The following is a 24,030-nucleotide window of genomic DNA, read 5'->3' as shown; positions in this document are numbered from 1 at the left end:
TAGCTAATTAGAAGGAGTCGGCTGGGATTTTTCAGACTTTTAAACAATCTCTTTAGTTTCTTTCTTTAAAATTAGCGAAATGTGGAAGATTCAACTCCACTGATTGTTCCCAATTGAAATTCCAGTGCCATGTTTTTATTACATGCTACTCTGTTCACTGATTTTTTTATAGTGTGGGGATGGAAGCCCCTTCCTCCCCCTCCTCAGTCCTTTTCATTTAGTTACTGAGGAAGTCCATCTGGTATTTAGCCTAGCATTTGTCTGTGAATACTGACGCGTTCATAGGGACTTAAATTTGCACGTTTGCAGGGTACCACCATTGTGAGTTTAGGGTGATAGCATACAACATTGCAGAAATACTCTCACAGAAACCAGATCTGTAACCAGTTTGTAGACTTCTGCAGGTAGGAGCACACTTGTGTTTTCCTGAATCTTTTGCAGCAGACACATTTTGGTATCATCAAATGTTGACATTAGATTGTGTTATCATGCAGTAGATTGTGTATCATTTTCAAAGGAACTGTGATTGTGAAATTTAGAAGATTACTATTATGTTTACCATTGACCAGTGTTGTACAGTGCATCGTCCATAGTTGTTTTTGATTATATGTAATACATTTTGTAAGTAGTTTGTACTTTTTAAAAAATACTTTGTTTTGGAAATGACTAGTAAGTGAAGAACCAGCACTAGATTAGTAATGCATAGAGTCTATATTTCAAATATGTTTCCACAGTGATGTTTTTAAGTAAAGAGGCTTTGAGATGAGCCTTTTAAATTCAAAGTTGTGTTACAAATCTCTGTTTACTTTGCAAATTACATCTGACAATGAATAGTAAGTTTTATTCTTAATGAATTGAAGCATTGATAAGAATAGCCAGTAGCTATTGTGTTTGTCTGCTACTTCTTGGTGCTATGAACCTCAAACAGACTTCAAATTCAAACTGTGGTGTATTGTCCTGTGGATGAATACTCATTTGTGGGGCCTCTGCTTGGGCTAGTTGAGCATCTCAGCAGTTGGTCATTTGAAAAGTGAGAAAGACCAAGAATTAATAGTTGATTTAGGGTAAGTGTACAATGCTAAAAAAAAACTATAGTGTGATGAATAGTTTAGTTTGAGGTATTAGTTGGTTCCCTAATCCAAAATGCTTTTATTAATAACTCAGATTTTGTAATTTATGGACACACACTCTCAATTCTGTTTGTGTTTTGCACAAGGTTAGCTGTCTTACTTTTTAGCATCTCCAAATGCTAACTGTTATTTTTGAAGTTTAGAGTAATTAAGTATGGTGGTATTTGATTGTCTTGTGAACTAAGTTCTGGACTTTATTGTTTTATTCCACAAAGAGCAAAGTGAACATTTCATTAAACCATACACACCCATAAAATGCTTAATGTGAATAAAACCAATAAGATGTTTACCATCCAGTATTTTATACTGGGTGATAAATTGCCTATAGACATGATGTAATCCCAGTTTAGGGCTGAGAAGCTTTAGTATATTACATATGTATATAACCTGGGAGCTGTGATCGTTGTTCCAGAAGAATTTGATGATGTCAGAGACTCATTTTATTATGATGGTAAGTTCGGCTGGAGCTAAAATGGAATTAGTGAGTCATTGGGGTGGGGGAGTCACCCTTTAGTTTCTTTGTCATGCCTGGTTCCATTCTAATAATTTAAATGTCACTAATCATGCTGTCTGGCTGAACCATGAGTCCAGAACACTGCCGGGTCACCAGCCTTTTAAAGTTATTCACGACAGGCCCTTCTCTGTCTGTCATTTCATCTTTGGTGTAGACAAATTCATCTTCATTTTAAACTCATCTAATGCTTGAATGCACTTGAAACCATTTCCATACATAACGGTAAATATATTTGTGGAAGAGTCCACTATGTCATTTTTATTTTCCTTTTTATTAAAACACCTGGAATGCTGCTCAAAAACTAAGAGGTTTAATGATTGACATACCATCAATTACTTTTATTTGGATGGTTTTTTTTTGCCATAGTTTCATTTCCAGTAGTCTTTGTTCACCTTGTTCTGTTCCCATCGTCTCCTATGCCACCTGTCAAACAAATCAAACAATGCTTTGCAGACTTATATTGATGGCCTACTTTTCAAAAAAAGATGGAAATGGGCCTGGCCTTTAGTTCATATTTCAAGCAGGTGAATAAGCAAAATCAGAATTTTGTCTTATGAAAATTGCACAGAAAAAAACTGCAGCTGTCTGTAAAATAGTGCATGACACTAATGTAACTGCACTGATGTAGTGCCACACTGTCACCTGACCTTAGTTTGCATAATACAGCAATTTATTCTAGCTTATTTTGTTTTAGGATTAATTTCAAAGGAACAGAAGCTCAAGATCATTGCTTAATTAGCACTTATTCTATCACATTATCATATCTAGTTTCCCATAATAACATTTATCATGTTTGATTTATAGTGTGTTTAGGTATTACCTCACATAAGGTTCATAATTTTGACTTATGCCCAAATAAATCAATAGTTAAATATTTTGTTATTGCAAATAAACCTTGTATATATACAAAGTAAGAAATAAATTATATTTCAAAAGTATTTACATAATATTTCAATAATGAAAAATGAATTTATAAGATTAAGCATCTTTCAAAAACATGAGCATGATGCATTGATAGATTATATATTTGGTCACCAGATCACCAAATTGAAATGAAACCAGGATAAGTCTCACCACTACTATACCATCAATACTGTTACTTTAATTGTATCTTGCTATATTGTCCAGCCAATTATCAAATGTGTCAAAATACAATAAAAGTTTGGAGGTGAGTTGAAACAGATACAGTTTTAAACCTTAAACATGCATTCTTGAATATGTATGACATTTTCCACATTTTCAAGATGTCTAGAAGCTATTCAAAGCCGATAGATTGCCTTTAAAGCACAATAACTGTTGCTATGGAAGGAAATATGTCAGCCAATTTGCACAGAATATGGGCCCACAATGATAGAATGATAAATAGTCTGTTGATCTCTTTAATGGCGTTGGTTGAGGGAGAAATGTTGACCCATGTCAGGGTTAGAAAATCCCCTGTGCTTCTTCTGATAGTGCTACAAAATCTTTTGCAAACTATAACACTCATGTAATCATTATGTTTTTAGCACAGATAGATAATGCAGGACAAGTTTGAAGTGTAAGTTAAAATTGTTCTCCTTTCTTTATACAGCTTGATAAGAGCATTGCTCTTGAAAGAGTGACACTTCAACACTCATTTTGCTATGTTAATTTTTACTTTGTTCATTTTTAGGAAACATACTTTTTATGAATTTGGAAAGACTATATAACCTTAAGTAAGAGACAGGAAGAGGTTCTAAAATTTGGTTTTGACTAAAGATTTGGAGCCGTTGTTTGGGCACACACTTAGTCCTTCAGTTTGGAGAGAAACATACATAAATATAGTAAATTGGATCTGGTTCTTAACAGCTGCTGAATTCATTAGTTTCTGTTTGCACTCATAACATGATTATTAGAGTGTGATCAAATTCTTTACAGATCGTGAAAGAATGATGCAACGCATGCCTAAAGGGAAATGTCTATATCTGTCACAGCTCAAAAAGCCAGAGTTCCTTTATCACATACATTTGTTATGAAATTAACTGTTACCTTTTACTAAAAGAAATGAAATTTATGTTTAGATTTGGCTTGCAAATTAATGAAAGCAAAAATGCTGAATGTGTCAAATATGCTTCAGGATAAATTTCAATTCTGTGTACTTGGGTTGCATGATTTAAAGTAAGCAGTGCAAAATGGATGTATTTAAATATTTATAGAGTCAAACTTGGTTGTGGTTTTATTGTACGAAATATTAGTTAGCTGTTTCATAAATTCTTACATCTTGGAGATGCTACCATGCCACACATACATTTTTGGACACATTTTTGGTCACTCATTCTGCATTTTCCTTCTTTGACTGGTCATCAATCTTCCCATTCACTGAGGCTATTAAATAAGATCATGGCAGTTACAATACATAAACAAGGCTTAGTGCATCTCATTTCTAATGATCTGATTCGCCTGCATTTGATATTAGATGTTGGCCAGGAAATTTTTTAAATAATGAAAGTACAACTCAGGATTTCAGTAAGAGATGGGCTGCGATTGTGTTAGAAAGCAATGTTATTCCTGATTGAGAATTTAGTCAAAATTTCCATTAATTTTTCTTTCCTGGGTTATTGATTGTTAAAAGGGTGGAGTAGTGTGTTTTGGATAATCAGTTAGAGCCTTTATTCATTCATTCATGTTTGCATATTAGCTGTGTTTCTATAACATGTTTTGCTCCTCTTATAGTAATTTCAGGCAAGCTGCAAATTAGTACACAGCCTGGGACTGCTATCTATAAGTAACTGCTGTAAGAAAATTACACAATTACTATCTTAGCCACTGGCGTACAAAAGTAGTGATTTTAATGCTACTCGGGTTTTTTTTGCTTAATATTTAGATGATGTGGTGGTAATCCAGAAATCCGGGTTATTGTTCAGAGGACATGAGTTCAAATCTCAATCTATCAGCTGGGGGAAATTAACCTCAAGATGAAATCTGGATTATAAAACTCACCTTAGAAATGGTGACAACAAAACTATCAGCAATTGTTTTAAAAACCTATCTAATGTTCTTTAGGGAAGGAAATCTGCCATCCTTCCCAGGTCTGGCCAAATGTGACTCACCACAGAAATGTGGTTGACTCTTAATTGCCCTCTAAAATGGTCAAGCAAGCCACAGAGTTCAAGGGTAGTTAAGGATGGACAACGCATTGTCCTTGACATCAATGCTGACATCCCAAGAAAGAATAAAAAAAACAGTTTTGTAAGCAATGCTAATCTTGTTGACAACTATTATTTGCACAAAATCTTATAGCAAAACAATTTTAGGGTGGATGTGGAAAACATTTTCACTTGTGGATGAGTTGAGAAACAAGTAACTTTTCAAATAAAATATTTAGATGGATTTTCTTTTGCACTGAAAGTGGGTTTGGAAAGGTTAGGGATTGGGAGGCGCACATAGGACAAGAATTTTGCGTTCCAGATCATAGGGGACTAGAATGTGTGCCATATGGAATGGCTAAAGCAGAAAACATTAATGGAATTCTGAGGACACTTGCCATTAACCCAAAGGTGAAAAGAAATGGGTTGTGGGGGCAGGGTGGGAAAAGATCATTGGAGTGAGGGGATAGCTTTTGTGGAAAAATGCTGACACAGGCTAGTTGAATTTTAGGCCTGTTCAATGTTTTATAAATAATTGTCTATAGAAGTGCAACAATCATGGTTTTACTTGAGTTCGTATTTGAATAACACAGCTAACTGTAATTTAAGCTATTCTGTTCATTCTCCCTCTTAAAATAAATGCTTTTATTTTTCAGCCTTGCACCATTCCTGAGTTAAGGGTTGCCTTTTCTCAGGTCAATTCTTGTGGCATGCTTGACACAGCTGCTGCAAAATTCACAGACTTAAGTTCAGTTTGCTTTCTATCTGCAGGAAGGTGTCAATCGATTTTCCAAAAATGGCTGCATAATGGAATCATGTATTTAAATCTTAGTAAAATTGATGTGGGGCAGATTGTTTTAAACAGGTGATTCAATTGAAATAACCAATCTATTTGTACCAATTTCTGATTTAAATTTATTCCATACATTTGATTTATTCCATCACTGTTTATCGTATATGGGGCTTTCATTTCCATTTATTCAGGGGAAAGGACAATGAAGAACAGTAAGTAAATGGTATTGGTGTGGGAACAAGCTAGTTTAACTTTGACTAGTGGAGGGAGATTGACAGAAAGAGGAAGGCAGAAGAATATAATCACATTTTAAGAGGGTTTCTCAGCTGGAAGGAAAAATTAAATTGTAGCTTTTTTACTTTAAATATTTGTTGGCAAGGCAATTCTTAAAATGTTTAAGAAAAAATGGTATATGTTAATCATGTGTTGCATTTCAAAACTAATAGCATAATTATTTCTACCCTAACAGCATTTGCTGTATGGTTTGTCAACATTAATTCATGGAGAATTAAGGCAACGTTTATGCTGTGATCTAAGGTCTTTTGAGAATTAGATAGAAATTTCCAAAATTCGAATCATATGGGAACTTTTAGATCCAGCAATGAGAGAAGGCATTCGTAATTTCAAGGAAACCTGAATTCACACACTTCTGAAATTTTCTGGAGTTCTGTTTAGAGTACACCTTTTTAGTCTCTCTTATAAACTATATGTTGAGTATATTGAGTTGATTGGTGGAAAGGTAGTTCTTCATTAAGTGTTGCCAAAATGAGTTAACACATTGGAAGGCTTAAACATCAGAGATTAGCTAGTTATGTGCATTATGCAAAAAAGGACCAATATTTGTTTATAGAACTGTGTTGGTTTCTTAGCAACTAGCCGCTGATATTGTACTTAAATAAGCTTTTATACAGCTGATATCATTACCATATTTGAGAAAAGATTCCTAAATTAAGCACTTTCATTTGGTATTGTTGCGCTGTGATTTTGACATGATTAATGACTTTTTTGAAGGCAATTGAATTATTTTGTCACCTCAATGTAGCTACTGTAAAACAGTTGATATGTCACAGTTGGTTCCTATCTACTCTTAGAGGCAGTCTTGTTTGAATTTCAAGGAACCAAAATCTCAAGTACCATTTTCTTGAGAACTGCTTGTCAGAGAAGAAAAACATTGTCACATTTGGCTGAAAAGATGTTGTGAGTTGTTAGTATAACAAATTTAACTGTGGTTACCTATATATAGAAAAATCTTATTAGAGTGCATAAAAAAAATTTAAATGAAGTCTCATTCCTACAGGTATTTACTCCAGCAATTGGGTTGATATTGTATGGAACTAACTATACTAATAGTGAGTGATTGTTCATCTGAAATTTTGACATCCTTAAGATGCATTTGGATTAAAACTTTTTTTTCCCTTGTTTTTAAATCTTGATCCTTTTTTAAAAAAGCTTTTTATATCAGTTTATTTGTCTTTGTTGCAGGCTTATGAGTGGGCCCTAGAAGGTATGCGACACCTTGCATGTATCAGCATGGATGACTGCAGTTCACCAGAATGCTGTGGGTCAGTTGTGAAATATCTGGAAAATCAGCAGCAGCAGCATCCTGAAATTAAAGATGTTGAGTTTCAAGAAATGAAGGAATTGGCATGCGAATTGAAAAGTGAGAAGGGGATTAAACAATGGAAATTTGCTTGGTCCAAATGCCAAGAGACAAAGCTTATATTTGAAAAGAAGCTGGAGACTGCATTGCGAACAAGGAAGTCATTACCATCAGACCATAGGCTTTCTGATTTTAACACTATAAAGAATGAAATTGTTAACATAGGACAAAGGCGGCATTCAGATGGAATAGAGCAAAGATTACAGTGTGAAAGGGGTATTGCAGGATCCAGCAGTGGTAGTTGTTTACTCAACAGGTCAACACATTGTGGGATGTGGCAGAGAGACAGAAACCCGTCAGAATCTTCAGGCATTTGTTACAGAAATATAAAACATAAGGATGATTTTGTACCAGAACCTATTCTCAGCAAAAACGCTAAGCCAGGTTTCCAAGGCTTTGATCAAACAGGAACAGGGAGAACTTGTGCTCCTGCTCATACATCAACACCAGAAACTTGTAGACAATTGCATAATATCTCTGATGAAGTATACTGTCATAGTGATGTTGACTCTTCTTGCATTGAGTCTAGATGTCTCTTAACACCAGATCCCCAGAATCAACATCTCAAAAAACTGTTACAGAAAGCACAGAGCTTTGACTCTTCACCCAGTGATACTCACAAGTATAATTCATGTCAAAGAACTTACAGTGAACCTCCAAGGCGTGGAAACACAGGGGTATTCATTAAAGGGCTAGAAGTGAGCAGCACTGAACTTAATGATAGACCTTGTACCCCCAAACAACAAGCTTTGTTTGGTTGGACTGGAAACCAGACAGAAAGTCACAGAAACTATAATGCCTTACAAGAGACAAAGACAAAGGGCAGGTGAGTATTATTTTGATCCATGATTATTTTAATTGTGGGCTATTTAACTGAATAATGTGGAAATGCAGTATGTATCAAACTGTTACAATGGTATTTCAGGAATATGGAGGAAATGGTAACTAACCATTTTCATCCCTCTAGTTGGGAGGTAGAAATTGGATCTTGCTGCTTCATTTTTATGGGTACAAGCAAGACCAATTTCAGAGACTAATTTCTTGTATTCCAAGAGTATCTAGAAGCCATCTGACGCATTTGTTTAATGCAGATATGAACTCCTTACATATGTTGCCCTGCGCTTTTCCAGGTTGGAATGGGACAAGCATGTGGGCATGATTAAAATTATATATTTTTTAAAGTCCTTGACCTTGCATCCAGAGAAGCAAGTGCTGCTGGCCCAATATCATTCCTCTCCCAATCTTCTTTGGCTTTTAGCTTCTGACTGTTGTTAGTGAAGTAACCAGTGTGCGGCTCATCTTTATAAAATAGAAAGGTGCCTAACAATGAAACTGAAGCGCACAACCCAGACAAGTATAAAGAAATTTCTACCTGACACCTTTAACCTGTTTAACTTAAAGTATGTGAATTGAAACAATGCAAGAATCAATCCGTAATCAATTCAGAATATATAAGTAAACATATGCAGATTCAGCTGGAAAGCTTTAAATGATGAGTCTTTTACTGTGCAAACTATAGTAGATGCTTCTTACCTCGTTGGGAGTTCAAAAGGGTTTCATCTGGGTACTCCAGATTCCTCCCACAGTCTAAAGATGTGAACTGGCCATGCTAAATTTCCCATATGGACCTGTAATGTGTAGGTTATGTGATTAGCCATGGGAAATGGCTTACAGAGATAGGGGAAGGGGGGTGTGGGTGTGGATGGAATGCACTTTGCAGGCTCGATGTGGATTCGAATTGAGTGGCCTACTTCCACTTTGCAGGGATTCAATGATTCTGTGTATTAATTTGTATCCAAAATGGAACACCCTCTTGTAGCAAAGAAATAGACTTGCAAAATGTTCTGTTTATATTTTTGTTGGAAAAAATGCATTTTGAAAAATATTTACTTTTTCTGATTATTAGCCATTTTTTTGTAAATGACAGCTTAATATTCAAGGAGCCTTTTCTCTTGGGTTATATCTATTCCTTGTTTTAAAATCAGTTTCTTCGTAGGATCACCACCTCTTCTTCAAGTAGGAATCTCATCTTGGACAGAAGAAAGCATTATTATTAGCAGTGGTAGTGCCACACTTAACCTGGTTAGGAGCGATAGTGATGGTGATATTGTTCTGGAAGACGAGATCAAATTCAAGGAAGGTTAGAAGTCATACTTCAACTCCACAAAGTTCTGGTTATTCCACACTTTGGACTATTGTAAATCGTCTGACTGCATAGCTTAGGAAGGATATATTTTTAAGATATTTTTATATTTTATTTTTAAACAACCTGTTAAAACATGTGATGACACACTTGCAGAGCAGGTGGGACTTGAATCTGGATCATCCAGCTCAGAGTGGGGACGCTACTTTACCTCCACAACATCCTCATTTATTGGCCTTGGAGGAAGTGAAAGTGGATTAATGTGCATCATGTCTGAGTTAAACCACAATGAAAGATTGCATAAACTGAGGTTATATTCCCTTGAATTAAAAAGAATGAAAATGATTTGATCAATGTTTTCAAGACATTAAGGGGAATAATTGGGGTTATTAGAGAGAAACTATTTTCGCTACTTGCAGAGCCTAAGGCTAGGAGGTGTAGTCCAAAAATTACAGTCGGATTATTGAAGAGTGAACTTAGGGCACTTTACGCATAAGGGGGATTGAGTTTGGAACTGTCTTCTGGAAATGGCAATTCATTACTAAGTAAAATGTTCATTTTAAACCTGAGATCGAGATTTTTTCACTCTTGAGACAAGGACATTATTGGCTGGCCAGCATTTATTGCCCATGCCTAATTGCCCTTGAGAATGTGGTGGTGAGCTGTCTTGAGCCACTGCAGACCACATATCGTAGGTGGATCCATGATGCCCTTGGGGAGGGAATTCCAGAATTTTGATCCAGCAACAGTGAAGAAATGACAATGCATTTCCAAGTCAGGGCAGTTAGTGGCTGGAAGGGGAACTTGCAGGTGTTGATATTCCCATGTAACTGCTGACCTTGTCCTCCTAGATGGAAGTAGTTGTGGGTTAGGAAGTCATTTATAAGGTTCTTCAGCTTCATTTTAGGCTTCTTGCCATCGTCATTAAATGCCAAATGAATATGTTAGTCATGACTATTTGTTTAAATTTTGTTGTTGAAAAGTCTGCCTGTTGCCTGTTAAATCTCAACTAAATATCTTAGTGGAAACTACACAAGTTACTAAGTCAGGTATATCAGCTGTATAATTGAAAACATTGTACCATTGTGCCAAAATCTCTGTCAAGCGTTAAATATAACCATTCTCGAAGACTTTGAAAACATCTTGTATCATCTGGTGCAGTAAGTACATTGTTCACAAATTATATAATCGATTTCAATGTGGGGGCCAACTGTAATATTTCTAAGTTTGCAGATGATACAAACTTGGTGAAAATGTGAGTTCTGAGGAGGATACAAAGAGTCCTAAAAGGATGAGTGACTAGGCAAGAGCATGGCTGATGAATAAAATGTTAATAATTCTGAGAATATGAGTAGGAAGAAAAATATATCTTAAATGTTGAGAGGTTTGTAAGTGTATATGTTCAAAGGGGCCTAAGTGTGCTTGTTTATAAGTCACTGAAAGCTAGCATAAAGGTGCAGCAAGCACTTTGTAAGGCAAATGTTTTGTTAGCTTTTTCATTAACAAAAAAGTAGTTGCAGAAAGAGTGTTTTCTCTGGCCATGGTGTCTAGACTCTACTAACACAGTGTCAGAATAAAAGGCAAACCATTTAAGACCTGGGTGAGGAGGAACATTTTTTCTCAGAGATTAATGAATCTTTGGCATCTTCTACCCCAGAGCGCAGTGGAAGTTCATTCATTAAGCAAGTTCAAAACCGAGAATGATAGATTTCTAGTTACTAATAATATCACAGGATGCGGAGATAATCACAAACTTGATTGAAGAGGTGACCAAGACAGAGTAATAGACGTTGTCTACACAGACTTTAGTAAAGCCTAAAATAAAGCCTTCGACAAGATTCTGCATGGTAAACAGGTTAACAAGTTTAGATCACATTGGATTCCAGGGAATGTGAGCCAATTTGATACAAAATTGGCTTGATGGTGGGAGAGAGGGTGGTGGTGAAGGGTTGTTGTTCGGACTGGAAGTTTTTAACCAGCAGTGTGCCACAAGAATCAATGCTAGGTCCCTTGTTGTTTGTCATTTCTATAAACAATTTGGATGAGAATATAGGAAGCATGGTTAGTAAGTTTGCAGATGACACCAAAACCACCTGATGAAGGAGCTGCGCTCCGAAAGCTAGTGCTTCCAATTAAACCTGTTGGACTATAACCTGGTGTTGTGTGATTTTTAACCAAAATTGATGGTATAGTTGACAGTGAAGAAGATTATCTAAGAGTACAAGATCTTAATCTGTTGAGTCATTGTCCAAGGAGTGGCAGAAGGTGTTTAATTTAGATAAATGTAAGGTATTGCATTTTAGTAAGGCAAACCAGGGCAGTACTTAACACTCCCCTATCATTAATTGTTTATCAAACAGAGAGACCTAGAGGTGTAGGTACATAGTTCCTGAAAGTAGCGTCACAGGTAGACAGCGTGGTGAAGAACGCATTTGCCATGCTTGCCTTCATTGGCCAGAGCATTGGGTACAGAGTTGGGACATGGTGTTGCAGCTGTACAAGACATTGATGAGGCCACTTTTGGCATACTGCTTATAATTCTGGTCACTCTGCTATAGGAAGGATGTTATTAAACTGGAGAGAGTGCAAAAAGATTTACAGGAATGTTGCTGGAACTAATGGGTTTGAGTTATAAGGGGAGGCTGGATGGACTGGGATGTTTTTCCCTGAAGCAGAGAGGGTTGAGGGTCACCCTATAGAGGTTTATAAAATCACAAGGGGCATAGATAAGGTGATTAGCTGTGATCTTTTCCCCAAGATAGGGGAGTCCAAGATTCGAGTGCATAGATTTAAGATGAGAGGGGAAAGATTTAAAAGGGACTTAAGAGGCAACTGTTTCACACCCGCTGGTGGTGCATACATGGAATGAGCTGCCAAAGCAAGTGGTGGCAATGGGTACAATTACAACATTTAAAAGACATTTGGAAAGTACGTGGATTGGAGAGGTTTAAAGTGATATGGGCCAAATGCAGGCAAATGGGTCTAATCTAGTTTGGAAAACCTGGTCAGCATGGATGAGTTGGAATAACAGATCTGTTGCCATGCTGTATAGCTTCATGACTCTAAATGGAGGGCTATGACATAGATCAGTCATGACCTAGAAGAGGTCACTGTCAAAGGCTTTCTCCTGCTGCTACATTGCTAACTCAACTTTAGATTTATTAAAATGCCTTAGGTATTTTTAACAGTCTCTGGTTTAACAGTATCACCAATTCATTTGAGCTTGCATATTGTTGGGAATACATACTCCTTAAAATAATTACATGAACAAAGCTGGAAGAGATGTAAGGATTTGAACAATTTCTGGGTTGAAAAGAATTAAGTCTGCGACCTCCTTAGTATTGAAAGTCAAAGGTTAAAGTATGTCAAGGTTCACCTACTGTTTATGTCAGATGACTTTGTGGACATAAGACAAACTAAGGTTTTAAGAGAGACAAGAGATGTGATTTAAGACTTTAATTACTGTATAGACTGGTTTGGAAGAGACTCTGTGCTGAAGGTTGCCTACAAGAGCCTCTGGTCTGGAGTCTTTTTTCAGTCTACTTGGATCTGTTATTGGAAGAAAACAAACTTCAGACAGCTTATATGAGAATGCTAGATTCCCTCATATTTTACCCTCTTTTGAAAAATGAGTAGAAACCTCAAATCGGGACAAGCTGAAAAAAATGTTCTCTTTTGCCAGGCTGAAGCACTTTTGAGAACCTGAGAAAATTTGAAATATCAGTATCTCTGAATCGCTCAAACTCTGAAAGCTGTACTTCTATTCAAAGACTAAGTCTATCTGATTTCCTTTCTGAACAGAAGTCTTGTGTGAAGATTTTTCATCATTGTATAGCAGTCAGCTTTTCAATATTATCAATAGGCAACTTGGGGATCAATGAGACGTCATCCCATTTTATCCTTTGATTTTGGACTCGGCCCATGGGGTGTATTTTTCTTCTTTTTAAAACAATCTAATTTGTACAGAACTGTATTGGTTTGTTTGTTTTGTGAATGTGTTTGCTTGGGATTAAGAGGATTATGATTTAATTTGTGAATGCATCTTAATTGTTCATAGATTTTGTATTTGTTTAAACAATACATTTTGTTTCTAATAAATTTATTATTTTTAAATTTATTACATAATCTGGTGAAAGTATTTTTTGTTCTGGATAACAGCGATAAGGGGAAACAAAGTGACAATTTTGGTTACTAACTAAAACATTTACACTTTTGGTATTGTTCATGCAGCTATGGAACTTGATTTCCACTGAACTCAGTCTGTTAATTGTAACAACATGCTTAGTCATAAGAGCTTAGATGCTTGAAGAAGCTGATTGTGTCAGATCCAACTGTTGGTGAGATGAAGGCTCAGGATTCTGCTTTCAGCCTCTTCCATTTTGAATGAATCATGTGACTTCCCTTCACCACATCCATAAATAGCATCATAGCTACACTATGGGTTGCAATCACTTGACAGGTATAACCTTTCTTGTATTAATCGTATATGAATCATTTCAGTATCCACTGGGTGAATTGCAGACATTGTATTTGCTTTGTGGATTTACACAATTTTTAACTATGATGATTTTTCAGCAGAAGCTGGCCCTGAAAAAGGCCACTTTGCTGTTAATTCATTTTTCGGGGAGAGACTTTCCAATCAGACATTACTCTGTTTTGTTCCCCAGTTGAGCTGTCTTAAACTGGGAATATGAATCTCTGCCTAATATTTTTCTGTATGCTGTTGCCTTTTTGTTTTCGAAAGAAAGCTGGTGTTTAACATAAGCACTGCACATGGAATAGCTTCCCCTACCATGAAATGCCATGATTCTGCTTGAGTTCAATTTATAATAAAACAAACCTTTGTTTATGTCAAAGTTGTTTTTAGGGCTATGAAAGGAAATGTCAGGAATTTTTTCATCTATCCAATTTTCACCTTTTTTTCCTTCTAGGAGTATTACTTGCCTTTCTAAGTTTGGATGTGTTTGCATAGTTTTGTAACTGACGATTTTTGATTTGGAAACAGTTGAGATTAGATAATGTGGGAAGATTTGGCATTATGATCTTTTTAAATTAAATTGCATTTGAATTGAACAGCAGATGTCACTGGTCTTGACCCATTTGTAATAAATATTCAGTAATATCAATTCATAAAGCCCAAGTAAACATCTAGTTTTCTTTCATTGGAACTTACTCTTTGTTTCCTTTTAATTAGGTAATTCTGATTTGAGTCCAATAAATACAGGAAATAACAAATTTACATTGTACCTAAAGTAGCATGTGTGGACCACTATGTATACATTAGCGAAGTCTCATTTTAAATCATGTTAGGTTGACCAGCAAATTTATGGTTCAATGAAGCCAAATCAAGTGATCAGAATTTGATAAAAGCAAAAGGAGAAGAGCAACTGTTTTTCTCCTTTTCTGTTCTTCTCACCATCAAAACTAACAAAAATATATTTGGTTTGTTGGATGCTGTTAACGTATTTTAGAAGTATGACTCTCCTCAGAGTTAATGAATATATTTGTTAATGCACTTTGCAATATACCTTAAAACACTCAAATTTGTCTTTCTCATTACAGTAAACTGAGGCACATAATTGATGAAATGGTGACAACAGAACGCGAATATGTGAAATCTCTCCGGTACATCATTGATAATTACTACCCAGAAATGGAACGTTTTGACGTTCCTCAGGATCTTCGAGGCAAACGCAATGTTATTTTTGGAAACTTAGAGAAACTTTACAGCTTCCATAGCCAATATTTCCTGAAGGAACTGGAAAGTTGTGTTAACCACCCATTGCGTGCCAGCCACTGCTTCCTCAGACATGTAAGCAAGCATTCAATTTGCAGTATATAGTTATATGACATTAACAAACTTTGGTCTGTTTAAATGATAATATATAGTTCTGAAGAAGGGTCACTGGACCTGAAACATTGACTCTAGTTTCTCTCCACAGATGCTGCCAGACCTGTTGAGTTTTCCACGCAATTTCTGGTTTTGTTTCTGATTTCTAACATCTGCAGTTCTTTTGATTTTTTAATAATATATTGTGTTGGATAAGGACTGAGAAACACTCAGTGAGATTAGGAACTAAATTGACTTATTTGCACATATGCTCCCACTTAACAATGTCTCTAACAATCCTGACATGGTAGCTGTTGAAAGTTTCATTACTTGTTATCTTGGAGATCAAGTGTGCTGGAATCGTGGTCAGGGAGAGCAATGGAAGCAGTCAACAAAGATCTGAGGAAAAACTAGTTTCTTTTCAGGTTGTTAAGTCAAGAATAGGTCACTATAGAGGAACCCTGATTATCTGAACGAGATGGGCAGGCACTGTTTCATTCGGATAATTGATTATTCGGTTAACTGATTCAATGCCTCTCCTCTGGGGCTCGGAGTTTTCTGTTAAGTCCGCTCCCTGTTCAGGAAACGAGGCAGCAGTACCCCCTCAACCCCAAACTCGTCCAAAACTGCCCCTCTTCTCCCCCACCTCCACTCACACCCCAACACCACCCCCCCGTGTCCCCTGCCCCCCTCTGGGGCAGCCGGACTGGACATTATCAACTGCTGCTGCCTTTGTGAAGGGGTGGGGGGGGAGGGGTTGGCTGAGTCTCCAAATAGCACGCACACGCGTGCGTACACATACAACATTTCACTGCAACTTTTTGACAGGTTCCACCTTTGCCCTGTACAAGACAATGTTGGAGAGATTATCTGGGGAAGGGGGTGTTGGGTACACTCCTGTGTAGAACTCCAGGGAAAATGTGGGGTGAGAGAGAGAGAGACGGCGGCATTTAGAGACAGTGCATCGGCTCCCATCAATGTCCAGGACCGTTCTCAGCAGCATTTCAGTAAGCTGAATTCGTTTTAATTACTGTAGACAAAAGATGCAATCATTGTTGGAAGCATGTCTTTGATGTAATGATTCTATCGGGACATCGAAATCTCCTTCGGATTACCCGATATTCAGATAATTGATATTCGGATAATTGAGGTTGCTCTGTAATTAGAAGTGTTCTGGTATATATTCCTGAAAATTTAAACTAGTAATGAAAAATTTTGGTGTCAATCAGATTTTGTGTATTTGTTATATAATAAAGATAATTTATATAAATGTGGCATGCATAAGAAGTTCCCTTGGAAAGTTTCAAAATGGTGTATCTGATTGGTTATATTTATAGAGTGTTATAAATTTGATTTGTGTACTTGCTGAGTTCCTTGCTGATAGGTTGTTTTATAGTTCTCCATACTTTAATGAATGACGCCCAGTCAATCTGTGCTGTGTGAAAGACTTCTTCATTATGTGCTTTATGTACAGAAGACAACTTCTGTATTATATGCTTTCTATTTATCTCTTCCCTACTATCACTTACCACTGTGTCTCCTTGACTGGCATGTTTAATGTTATCAATTTTCTTAAGCTTAGTTTTTATTGATTCATTTTTTCAATCATAAACATCCCTGCACAAGGTTGGATGTGCTGGTTACACATGACGTTATGTAGTTATACCTAACCTCTCTTGCAGCTCCATGCACAACACCTGATGTCTACCTGACCTTAAACTCTCAAATATTCATTCATTCATTGGCATCAATGGGCCACATTTGTTGACAATGCCTAGTTGCCATTGAGAAGGTTGTGGTGAGCTACCTATCGAATCACTGTGGTCCATTTACTGTAAGTAGACCAACAATGCCATTATGGAGAGAAGTACAGGATTTTGACCAAGTGACTCTAAAATAATAATAAGACCATAAGACCATAAGACATAGGAGTGGAAGTAAGGCCATTCGGCCCATCGAGTCCACTCCGCCATTCAATCATGGCTGATGCACATTTCAGCTCCACTTGCCAGCATTCTCCCCGTAGCCCTTAATTCCTCTAGACAACAAGAACCTATCAATCTCGGCCTTGAAGACATTTAGCGTCCCGGCTTCCACTGCACTCCGTGGCAATGAATTCCACAGGCCCACCACTCTCTGGCTGAAGAAATGTCTCCGCATTTCCGTTCTGAAATGACCCCCTCTAATTCTAAGGCTGTGTCCACGGGTCCTAGTCTCCTCGCCTAACAGAAACAATTTTCTAGCATCCACCTTTTCAAAGCCATGTATTATTTTGTACGTCTCTATTAGATCTCCCCTTAATCTTCTAAACTCCAACGAATACAATCCCAGTATCCTCAGCCGTTCCTCATATGCTAGACCTGTCATTCCAGGGATCATCCGTGTGAATCTCCGCTGGACACGTTCCAGTGCCAGTATGTCCTTCCTGAGGTGTGGGGACCAAAACTGGACACAGTACTCCAAATGGGGCCTAACCAGAGCTTTATAAAGTCTTAGTAGTACATCTCTGCTTTTATATTCCAACCCTCTTGAGATAAGAGACAACATTGCATTCGCTTTCTTAATCACAGACTCAACCTGCATGTTTACCTTTAGAGAATCCTCGACTAGCACTCCCAGATCCCTTTGTGCTTTGGCTTTATTAAGTTTCTCACCATTTAGAAAGTAGTCCATTCCTATATTCTTTTTGCCAAAGTGCAAGACCTCGCACTTGCTCACGTTAAATTCCATCAGCCATTTCCTGGACCACTCTCCCAACCTGTCTAGATCCTTCTGTAGCCTCCCCACTTCCTCAGTACTACCTGCCTGTCTACCTAACTTTGTATCATCGGCAAACTTCGCTAGAATGCCCCCGGTTCCCTCATCCAAATCATTAATATATAATGCGAACAGCTGTGGCCCCAGCACCGAACCCTGCGGGACACCGCTCGTCACCGGCTGCCATTCTGAAAAAGAACCTTTTATCCCAACTCTCTGCCTTCTGTTAGATAGCCAATCCTCAATCCATCCCAGCAGCTCACCTCGAACACCATGGGCCCTCACCTTGCTCAGCAGTCTCCCGTGTGGCACCTTATCAAAGGCCTTTTGAAAGTCCAGATAGACCACATCCACTGGGTTCCCCTGGTCTAACCTACTTGTTACCTCTTCAAAAAATTCCAACAGGTTTGTCAGGCATGACCTCCCTTTACTAAATCCATGTTGACTTGTTCTAATCAGACTCTGCTCTTCCAAGAATTTAGAAACCTCATCCTTAATGATGGATTCTAGAATTTTACCAACAACCGAGGTTAAGCTGATTGGCCTATAATTTTCCATCTTTTGCCTTGATCCTTTCTTGAACAAGGGGGTTACTACAGCCATCTTCCAATCGTCCGGGACCTTTCCTGACTCCAGTGACTCTTGAAAGATCTCAACCAATGCCTCTGCTATTTCCTCAGCAACCTCTCTCAGAACTCTAGGGTGTATCCCATCGGGGCCAGGAGATTTATCAATTTTAAGACTTTTTAACTTTTCTAGCACTATCTCTTTCGTAATGGCAACCATACTCAACTCAGCCCCGTGACACCCTTTAATTTTTGGGATATTACTCCTGTCTTCCACTGTGAAAACTGACGCAAAGTACTTGTTAAGTTCTCCTGCTATTTCCTTATCTCCCATCACTAGGCTCCCTGCATCAGTTTGAAGTGGCCCAATGTCTACTTTTGCCTGTCGTTTGTTTCTTATGTACTGAAAGAAACTTTTACTATTATTTCTAATATTACTGGCTAGCCTACCTTCATATTTGATCCTCTCATTTCTTATTACACTCTTTGTTATCCTCTGTTTGCTTTTGTATCCTTCCCAATCTTCTGATTTCCCACTGTTCTTAGCCACTTTATAGGATCTCTCTTTTTCTTTAATACATTTCCTGACTTCCTTTGTCAGCCAAGGTTGTCTAATCCCTCCCCGGTTAATCTTTCTTTTCTTGGGAATGAACCTCTGTACAGTGTCCTCAATTATACCTACAAACTCCTGCCATTTTTGCTCTAGTGTCTTCCCGGTTAGCCTCTGCTTCCAGTCTATTTTAGTCAGTTCCTCTCTCATGCCCTCATAATTACCTTTATTCAACTGTAACACCATTACATCAGATTTCGCCTTCTCCCTTTCAAACTCCAGACTGAACTCTACCATATTATGGTCGCTACTTCCTAAGGGTTCCCTTACTTTAAGATCTTTTATAGAGTCTGGTTCATTGCAAAGCACTAGGTCCAGAATAGCCTGCTCTCTTGTGGGCTCCATGACTAGCTGTAATTCCAAGTCAGGCAGGTGAGTGGTCTTGGAGGGGAACGTGCAGGTGGTAATGTTCCCATGTACCTTCTGCTCTAGATGGTAAAGGTTGTGGGTTCAGTTTACCGTTCTAAGATTGTTACACTTAAATTTTGATGAATTAAAAACTCTTTTTGAACTCAGCTCCTTGCTTTGTCAAGCCCCCACTTGCTGAAAATCAGAATGTATTTAACTGCCAATACAGTCAGTTCTCCTATAACACGATGGTTGCGTTTGTGAGCAACCCCATGTTATGAAAAATTGCGCTTAAGGTGCTGGCACTGTAATCGCGTTACAGCCAACACATGTTTTAGAAGTTCGCGCAGTAGAAACAGTGTCCCCAATTCATCAATCATGTTACAGTGAATTTGCGTTGACAAAATGCGTGTTATAATTGAATGATCTGTATCTAGAAGATAAAGGCTTGTACTGTACCTTTTAGGAGAGAATGAATGCTGTTCTGAACTGAGACCTGACAAGCACCTGTGATGACTAGCTAGCAGTCTGAGAGTGTACTGGAAAATTGAGAATATGTAACATTTGGCTGTGAAATGGATACCTGAGTTGGTTGCAGCTTTGACAACGGTTTGAATTTAGCCAATCAGTTTAAATGATCCCCCAGAATACTAAAACCCAATCGAGTTTGAATTTAATGTTTTGCCAGCATTGAACCAATGAGATGATCCAGTGTTGGGTATATAAAAAAGTCAGGCATTTTGAAAATCGGATAGAGCAACTGCCATCAACACAGATCCAAGAAATTAGGGAACACTTTCTATCAAACGTACCTTTTCATATGAAACATATTTGCAGTAAAAAGAAAGAAGATGACCCAGCAAGATCTTCAGCTAGAAGAAGACAGACACCAAAGATGACAGCCACTGTATGGTTTTGAAATTTAAGTTGATGTAATTTTAAAAAGTGTCTCATGGAACAGTATATTGATATAGAGTTGGAGCCAGATAATAAACAGTTAAGTGAAAGGGGAGCTTAGATTTGTGAATAGTTGTTACTTAATGTTCATTTTTAGAGTTTAAAAATAAATTGATGTTATTTTCTTTAAATCGTGGAATTTAGGGAGTTCTCTGTCACTCATAGCTTAACAGATTACAAGGCGAGGCAAAGTGAGCTTTTCTGGATGTTTGGTTTCTGGGTGTTTAGTTTAATTATCAGAAGGTTCACCGCCGTGTTGTAACACTATTGCAGTGTGTTACAAGCTTATGAGCAGGAAGCCCTCATTGCCGTAATTAGACTTCCTGATTTTGTTGCATGCCCAAAAGTGTTCTTTCTCAAATTCAGAAGGTAGTGAAATGAACAGTTCCTTCAGTTATTAAACAACATGTAGATGCATGCACAAAAAAAAATGCGCGTTAGCAGGGACACAATGTAAATGTTATGGTAGTTGTTAGCTAACTATACTTTCTTCGAAGATGGAGTTATGACCAAGGTTAAGAGGAAGGAACTGGCTCCCCTCTTTTTAGGCGCTTCTTGGTCACCCGCAACAAATATATTTTTATTTACTGTTTTAGTATATAATTATCAATATAGGAGCAAGAGTAGACCATTCAGCCCTTGAGCCTGTTCTACCATTCAGTGAGATCATGACTGATCTGTGTCCTATATACCTGCCTTTGTCCTATAACCCTTAATACCTTTTCTACACTCTAGTCCTTTAGATATGAAAGTCAATATTGCTTTAGCTGCTTTGCTTATTTTCTGCATCTGTGGTAACCCACAAGTTGCTGCCTGCTGTTTAGAAAGAGACCCACATATTCATGCTCTTTGTTTCCTGCATCTAACTCAATATACTACTTCCAATCCCATGTTCTTTAATTTTACATGTGAATGGCTTATTTGGGACTTTATCAAAAGTTTCCTGCAAGTCCAAATAAACCACATTTGCTGGCTCCCCCTCATCAACTCTACTATTTACATCTTCAAAGAATTCCTGTACATTTGTCAAGCATGATTTCCCTTTCATAAATCCATGCTGACTCTATCCAATCCTACATCTGTTTTCCAAGTGCTCAGCTGTTAAATCTTTTATAATGGACTCTAGCATTTTTCCCACTGCTGACATCAGACTGACTGGTCTGTGATTCCCGGTTTTCTCTTTGCCTCCCTTCTTAAATATAGGAGTCATATTAACTACCTTCCAACGTGTAGGACCTGTTTCAGAGCCTATAGAATCTTAGAAGGTGACCACCAATGTATCCACTATTTCAAGGTCCATTTCCTTAAGTGGACTATCAGGGCCTGGGAATTTATTGGCCTTCAATTACCTATTTTTCGTCAACACCATTTTACTAAGAATACTGATGTCCTTCCGTTCTTCTCTCTTACTAAATCCTGTGTTCCACAGTGTTGCTTGTATATTATTTGTGTCCTCCATTGTGAACACAGAATCGCAGTATGTGTTTGGTTGGTCAACTATTTCTTTGTTTCCAATTATAAGTTCCCATCTTTCTGACTGTAAAAGGTCTATAATTTTACTCACCAATCTTTTTCTTTTGATATATTGCGTATCTCATGTTGGTTGCCTTGGTTTGTCAGGTAATCGTGTAGCTATTTTAGGTCATTAGTGTCCTTTAAAAAAATCTTGGAGTGAATGAATGTCTCAGGTATTAAAGTCAAATGATAATCATTGAAAATTAATTGTGCATTTTCGCTATGATTGTGACATTCACATAATATAAGCAGATCTAATGCCTAAAACTGCAGTGTACAGTAGAAACATTTGTTTTAGTCATTCGTGGAATGTGGGCATCATTGGCTAGAACATCATTCATTGCCCATCTTTAATTTCCTTGGAAAAGATAGTGGTGAGCTACTTTCTTGAACTGCTGCAGCCTTTAAGGTATATGAACACAGACTGATTCAGCATCTGATGGCTCATGAATGGTGCTGAACATGGTGTAATCAACAGCAAACGTCCCCACTTTAGCAGCTGAAGATGGTTGAGTCTAGGACCTACCCTGAGAAACTCCTGCATAATGACCTGGACATGAGATGATTGATTTCCAATAACCACAGTCATCTTCCTTTTGTGCTAGGTATTACTCCAAACAGCAGAGCGTTTTCCATGAATTCCCATCGATTCCATTTTTGCTGTAGAGTTCCTTGATGTCATATTCAGTTAAATATTGATGTCAGAGGGAATCACTCTCACCTCACCTTTTGGGTTTAGCTAGTTTTCAGTTGTATGTGCCAGGATGTAATGAGCATCAGTGAACAGGTATTCCTAAAAAGTGCTATTTGGTACTAGTGTTGACATTACAATCCTGGGCAATCTTCCACATTGTCAGATAGATGTCAGTGTTATATCTCTATTGAAACTAAGGGCACAGATAGTTGTGGAGTGCAAGTCTTCGCCACTGTTACTGGAATGTTTACAGGAATCAAAGCCTTTGCAGCTGAAAAATATGTTGCTGGAAAAGTGTAGCAGGTCAGGCAGCATCCAAGGAGCAGGAGAATCGACGTTTCGGGCATAAGCCCTTCTTCAGGAAAGCCTTTCTTCAGGAAAGAATCAGTGCCTTCATCTGATTCTTGATATCAGGTGGAGTGAATTGAGTTGGCAGAACATTGGCAGCATCTGTGATGTTGAAGAGCTCCAAAGGAGACCAAGATGGATCAACCACTTGGCACTTCAGGCTGAAAGTAGGTTCAACTATTTATGCCTAATCCTTTGCACTGATGTGCTGGGCCTCCCCTTGGAATAGTATGTGGATATTTGTGTAACCTCACCCCCTGTCAGTTGTTTAATTGTCCACCAGCATGCCATAGATGTGGCAAGAGTGTTGAGCTTAGATATGACGTATTGGTGTGGGACTGCTTACCCTTGTGTATCAATTACTGCTTCTAATGTTTTTAATACCCACTGTACCTCCATAACCTGGCTGCCTTGGGGCTGTGATGGAGAATTTGCTAAACCACTTGAAGTCACATGTCACGGTCAACATGGGGACTTTAAGCACCTTCTCTCGTATCCTTACCCCAACCCCTCCACATGGTCTGTTATTATACACAACCCATTGTTAGCCCCTTTTAATAGCTATTCATTTTCCTAGGCTGATCATTATCCATTCCTTTGTCTGTCCAACTCTTCTTCTGTCTCCTTGGGCTCTATCTCCACCTATCATTTACTCCTTAACCCTTCCCCACACCCTATCTTCTGTGTAAAAAACAATTTTTTCATAGCTACCATCAGTTCTGACAAAGGGTCATTTGACCAAAACATTAACTCTGAATTTTCTCTGTAGATACTGCCAGACCCGCTGAGCTTTTACAGTAATTTCTGTGTTTTTTTCTGACTTCCAACATCCACAGTTATTTCGGTTTTTATTTAGACGATTTTTAATTCACTCATGGGATGTGGGCATCACTGGCTGGCCAGACTTCATTGCCAGTCCCTGGTTGCCCTTGAGAAGGTGGTGGTGAGTAGCCTTCTTGAATTGCTGCAGTCCATGTACTGTTCATAGACTTTCAATGCCGTTAGGAAATTCCAGGATTTTGATTCAGCAACAGTGACGTAATGATGATACATTTCCAAGT

The 24,030-nt window shown here is 37.9% G+C and overlaps 1 protein-coding gene across 5 annotated transcripts in view; it reads left to right on the top strand.

Annotated features, from left to right (window-relative positions):
* Positions 1 to 24,030, top strand: part of plekhg4 (pleckstrin homology domain containing, family G (with RhoGef domain) member 4) — a 242,182-nt gene that overhangs the window by 168,173 nt on the left and 49,979 nt on the right. For all 5 annotated transcript variants that reach the window (XM_072547479.1, XM_072547481.1, XM_072547478.1 and 2 more), the window contains 2 exons: positions 7,024 to 8,027; positions 14,907 to 15,156. In XM_072547479.1, the coding sequence (XP_072403580.1) occupies positions 7,024 to 8,027; positions 14,907 to 15,156 (1,254 nt within the window). The remainder of the gene's footprint in view (positions 1 to 7,023; positions 8,028 to 14,906; positions 15,157 to 24,030) is intronic.

This window comes from Chiloscyllium punctatum, chromosome 26, assembly GCF_047496795.1.
Source record: "Chiloscyllium punctatum isolate Juve2018m chromosome 26, sChiPun1.3, whole genome shotgun sequence".
NCBI classification, from domain to species: Eukaryota; Metazoa; Chordata; class Chondrichthyes; order Orectolobiformes; family Hemiscylliidae; genus Chiloscyllium; species Chiloscyllium punctatum.
Note: the sequence above shows the minus strand (reverse complement) of the source record. Positions and strands in the feature narration are given on the sequence as shown.